The sequence below is a fragment of the Condylura cristata genome, unplaced genomic scaffold (assembly GCF_000260355.1).
Source record: "Condylura cristata isolate star-nosed mole 26May11 unplaced genomic scaffold, ConCri1.0 scaffold00006, whole genome shotgun sequence".
In the NCBI taxonomy this organism is placed as follows: domain Eukaryota; kingdom Metazoa; phylum Chordata; class Mammalia; order Eulipotyphla; family Talpidae; genus Condylura; species Condylura cristata.
In genome coordinates, this window is record NW_004567107.1 from 49,729,020 (window position 1) to 49,735,019 (window position 6,000).

The 6,000-nt window shown below is 33.7% G+C and overlaps 1 protein-coding gene across 8 annotated transcripts in view; it reads right to left on the bottom strand.

Annotated features, from left to right (window-relative positions):
- Window positions 1-6,000, bottom strand: part of NFIB (nuclear factor I/B) — a 226,223-nt gene that overhangs the window by 92,540 nt on the left and 127,683 nt on the right. For all 8 annotated transcript variants that reach the window (XM_012721408.1, XM_004677669.2, XM_004677666.2 and 5 more), the window contains one exon: window positions 3,186-3,239. Coding sequence is in view for 7 of the 8 variants with exons in the window: in XM_004677669.2 (XP_004677726.1) it covers window positions 3,186-3,239 (54 nt within the window). In the remaining variant the exon portion in view is untranslated. The remainder of the gene's footprint in view (window positions 1-3,185; window positions 3,240-6,000) is intronic.

Here is a 6,000-nt window from a genome sequence, read left to right on the forward strand (position 1 = left end):
AAATAATATAAGGAACTACCATTGAGATGATCTAAATGCTTTTTAAAAGAAAAAAAAAAGCTACTAAATGCTCTCAAAACCAACAAGTATCTCTCCTCTCAAAAATGTGTTGCTTTTGTTTACTTGTCTAGTATTTTTCTCACAAAATAGTAGTCACAATAAAGGCACACAAGTTAAAAATTGAGGATTTAGCCATAGATATCCACACTAGTTTTATGAGCTTATGGTTACCCTTTAAATGTGCTTCTGAATCAGCATGGAAGAAGCCTCTGTGTCTGATGTCTTAGCTGAAGCTGGAGGAAAGCCAAGCCCAGGGAATGTTCAAGTTTATGTGGAAACACATGCATCTAGACTTATAGATGGGGCTGGATGGCATTCTACCTCCTTGTCAACAGTGGAGAACAGATTTCAAAGAGCCTTTCTCTCCAAAAGAACCTGAATTTGTGCCATCTCCTCCCAAAATCTTAGGAAATAAACCCTGGAGTAGATGATAGCAATTTCCATGGGTTATACACTTCCCAGTAGAAAACTACTAGTGATAAAATGTTGGGCTTCATCCTTTTTTCCTCAAAAGTTTAGCTTCTCTTTGTTGTAACAATATAAGCAGTAGTGATTTGATTATTTCATTGCTTATGGCAGCAGAATGAATTCTTCCATAAATGAATTGTGCTGTCTTGTGATGCTAAACTTTGGTAATTTCACATTTCAGAAAATGCCAAAATGCACAGATAAAAAAGAGACTTCTAAAAGTAAATATGCTCTAAAATGGCAAGTTTGCTTATACTTACGAAGAGATTTTAATAGTAGGCATAATTTATTCCAATTGACTACAAAGGAAAACCTTAATAATCTCTTATTTTCACATTTCAAATTAGAAAATATTCTATATGCCCAGTGACTTGATCTATTCCAGTGCAGTACAGAATAAACTCCTACCTTATAATCTCTATAGTCCATAATATAATGGTATACAAAACAAGCTAAACAAAGAAGTTTTTGAATCATAAGAGAAAATTCTAATCATATCCATTTAATTTTGGTATTATATGCACATATTTTATTCTAATTTTGAAAAATTAAAATGTATTAATTTTAATTAAAAATGCATTAAATGTACAGCCTATGTATATATAATAATAAAAATCAAAACAAGCACTTATGTACAACTTTTCACTTTTAAAATAGACTTCTCACAAAAGCTTGAATTCCAAGGAAAATTAAATGGGAAAAATTAGAGGTGTTCTATTTTGAATGTTTCTGCTCATCATATTATGTGTGGATAAGATAGGAGATGCTATATTAAATGTAGCCAATGAAAAAATTCACGAAGTTCTTTGACAAATATTAAAAACTCAAGTCCTGAAACTACATAGGTATTCAAAAATTATTCAGTCAAGCTCAAATAAAGAATATGTTAAATGATCAAAACTCTTCCTGTATCTGTTCAGAAATGTATTTTGAACAATAACAATGTTACTACTTCAAATCAAGTTGTCATTTAAATAGAAAGTATATATCCTTTGCTTAGTCTAACTTAGATTGTTTTGTAGCTCTTTTCCTATTAAAGGCCTTCTCCTCGCCAGACTTGGAACTCACAAAATATATCTGGATACAATTCACTTTTGGTTACCATACTAGGCAAAAAATAAATAAATAAAAATAGTCAACAAGAAATTTTAGTAAAGATATTACAAACTAGTAGAATTTACTCAATTTCAAAAACAACATTTATTATATTCTAAATATTCTCTTTTAAAAGATAACTAATATTATTTCAATCTCCAGACCACACCAAAAATAAATTAATTTTACGGGGAAATAGGTTAAAAATTGCTCAGCTTTTAAAATACTTTGTTATCATCTTGTGCTAATAGTGTGATTTTACTAAAATAAATAGCATAGGTTTTAAAATATATAAATGTAAACGTGTAAAACTAAAATTTTGTTTTAAGTATGTATGAAGTATGTATGCTCTTGGTCAAACAATATAGTTTTATATAACACAGAAGGTATTTGTATGCATTTGGGAGAAAAGTTAATTTTTCTAAGATAAAAATGAGAACAAAATACAGGCAAGACTCAGAATGAAACAAATACGTTCTGTTTTGACTTTGCATTTTTACTTACATATCCATTTGTCTTATCTTTCTAGTGTTTTAAAACAACACTATTCTGGCAATTTTTTTTGTTGTTTGGGGGTTCTCCAAGTATTTCAACCTCACATTATCAAAGTATCACAGTAATGAAAATCAGACAATTAGAAACCTAAAACCTAGTCGACCTGAGAAATCATCATTATGTTTTAATCATCTCCTCAGTTTATTTTCAATAAAAAGGCAGATGAGATTAGGTGGGAGGCCGAGGGCCTATATGGCTAGTTTGGATTTCTGTGTTGTTATTTTATTCTTAGAGTACTCTCTTATCAAAATCACAAATATAAGGAAAATTTTATGATAATGAAATGTTAAAGATTATTATCTGCATTCACTTTGTCAGAGAGAAAAGGACATTATTGCTAATTTTACAACAAAATTCCTTATGTCCAGATTTTGAAGTAATCAAACCATGAAGACAGCCCACATTATAAAAGTCCATTTTCAGATCTGGAACAACTTCTGAAAATAAAGAGATACCAGTATCTGGCATACATTAAACTAAAAGAAAGTCCTACTTTCATTACTTCCTGAATTCTGGGAATCCAATAAAAACCTTATGGAACAAAAACCTGTTTTTGAAAGTGTTTCACGGAAAATAGACCCAACCGTCACCACAAGCCCCCTTTTAAAGCAATGAGAATTGATAAACTATAATGAGTGTAAGGAAGTAAAAAAAGAAATTTTTACTTTTCCTTGTGAGCATTAAAAGAAAGGTTAAAAGGTTCTGTGGCTTTTCAAACAGCAAGAACTTGTAGCAATGGAAAGATATGTAACTAAAATACATGCATACTTGTTTTCAAAGAAACACCAACAAAAATTAAAACGTTGGTGATTAGGAAAATACTGATGACGCCAATATAGAAGTATTTGCCACTGTGAAGGTCTGAACAGAATCACATCTTGTCCCGATTGTACCTGCCTGCCAGAACAAAATAGGCAGCTGACCAATTATGGGGTGTTTATCTATACAGTGGCACCTTTGTTCTCCCAACAATGTCTGATTGCAAACGTCCTGGAACACATATTTACCTGGAGGATTCTTGGCAGGATCATTGTGGCTTGGACTTCCTGATTGTCCAGAATCTGTAAAGAAATCACAGAAAATGTTTTCTTTTGAATTTGTTTTGAAAGAATTTCACAATCTTCAGAAGGACTTAACAATTTTTTAAAGGTACAATGATGAAGTTGAGTGTTTATATAAAGTATACTTTCCCAAGCCTTTCAAAAGTGACATTTTATTTATCAAACTAAATGAAGGTCTATACATTTCTAAGACATAAGTGGGGAAAAGGGAGAAATGGGTAATATTGTTGAGCTAATGAAAGGCTCTTTGAAACAAGAGGTGTGGTTACAAAGCCACAGAAGGTGATCTGATGACTGGACCTGACCAAGGCAATATGAAATAGAACAGACACAGCTTCTAAAAATGCAATGCAATGCAACATGCTTTAAAAAAAGAAAAGAAAAGAAAATGCTTTCATTCAATGAGCAAAATACACAAAAATGAAAGTCCTTTTTTCCCAAGATTTCATGTGCAGACACACACATCCACTCCAATAATCCCCCAATCTACTGGATCCAGGCCCAGATTTGTCTGCATCCCATAATAGCAATCGATTTGCAAACACCAAGAAAAGCATAAATTACTAGGTAGAAACCAACATGACTTTGTGGAGAGCAAATTGTTGGATCAATTTAATTTCCATCTGTGATAGACAGACAGACTCTGCAGATAAGGAGGAAGAAATCAATGTGAATTTCCTATTCCACATTATTCCTCATCAATGCTTTAGAAAGGGACATGGAAGCAACACTACTGTTAGGCAACATGCCTTTCCTAACTAATCCTGCATTGTTGTGTTTTGTTCACTCCTCTCTCCTTCATGTCCCCTCTACATTTATCTGTGTCATCTGCCCCATATTATTATACACTTACTCGCAGGTTGCTTTGTAATCTTCTTTTATTGGTTCTAGTATTTAAGTTTTGTCTCCCCAACTAAATTGCATGCTCCTAAGCAGGGGCAGAGATTATGTCTATTTCTTTGTGTCTCCTGAGAGTGGCTATGAATGCACTAGGCTTTCAGTAAATGCTGGAGGAATGGATAGCTTAGATTCAGCAGCAAAGAAGGCAATTTTGAACTTAATGGTGAATTTTTCAACAAAATGTGAGAGGTGGCTACAGACAAGCTTCTACCCAGAAACCTTCCTTTGCCCCTCCCCCCGCCCCAAGCCAAAAGAGGCATGCAATTTTATTTAAGCAGAAAAATCTTACTATGCTTTTTTTTTTTTTTTTCCTCCAAGCAGGGCTATTCTGTCCTTCCATGTTAGTGGTTAACATTCTACAATTGCTGCTTCTATTAAATGCAAGAACATCTTTGCTAGTTTATTTCTGCATAAAACTTGGTTACTTATTTCTGCCCCTTGCCTCATACTCACTCACTAGATTTTAATGACGAGATCACCATTTTATCCCTTTATCCTATTTCTGCTAATTTGTTTCTTTTTAACCTAGAACAGTTTTCATGACATCCTATCAAATATATTTAATGATTCCCACATTATCCTCCAGTTTATTTCTGAGTTTTCAAAATGGAAGTGAAGACCCTGGTGAGGACTCCTCCCCCACTCTGGATATGACAGGAGTCTCCTGCCTATATTCTGAGAGATGATTACCCTGAAGAGCTGATGTCTCATCCATTTTCTATTTATTTCTGGAATTAAGTCAAAGGTCAACATCCTATAACTTCAGGTATCAACCTTTCTCTTTTTACATTCCCGATAGTTACATAAAAACAGTAAATTATATAATTTTACTACAGCTTCAGCTATTTCTACTGGAGTTCCTCTGACAGATGTCCCTCAATACTGATACTACACTCCAGTTTAACTTATCAAATGACTCTAACATTTTGAGGACTTCTTATTCAGGCATATTAACATACCCACTGGCCAATGTCTCCCGGTTTCATGTTTACCTTTAAAAATACTTGGTTCACATTTATGAAGGCCTAGGCATGCACCCTCCTGATGGTACAATATATAAGGCAGTTAAGGGTGTCATCTGAGAACAGGAGTTGAAGGCTATATGAGACTTAGAATGTTTAGTTAAACTAATTTTAAAATGACACAAAATTCTTTTTTTTCAACATCTGGTCTAAAATTTGGTCCCAGTAAAGAAGGACGTCTCTTCCATCTGTATAAAAGTATTCCATTAAAACAATGGTGCTCCCTGTTACCACACCATCCCACTTGGGAAACCCTATTCTTTTCTACTGCAAATTACCTTTTCCTCCCATTTCCAACATAACAAACCAACTTCTTCAATTGAAAAAATATATAATTACTTAAAAAAACCACAAGCATTTGGAAGAAAGCTGAAGTAAACCTTAAATTTGAGTCAAACACTTGCTTTGAATAAGAATTCCATTTTCTAAAATGATCTGGCATTTACTGGCATACAATGGTAAATTTCCCCTCATACTCTAGAGTCTATACCCTCTCATGAAGTCAAATCATGTGTCGTGGTTCCCAAAACCATAGAATAGGGACTCCTTAGGGAGCAAGCAAGAGAACATTTACTTTCAGACTGCAAATCCTAACATTATAATCTACTCTTAAACTCTTATGTCACCTTATATCGGTCACTTAAATCCAACTGCTGGAAAAGGAAGTAACCAGGGAGTCGCAGTTGGCAGAGAAATCAAAAATGAACTGTTATTGTGGTTTACTTCAGAGAAGGAGTTATTCAGACCACATCTAAAACCCTTCCAATTCACCACCTAGGTCAAATTACTCTATACCCAAAGGTTTTATTCAACCACTTCCATCATTTGCGCAAGCAATG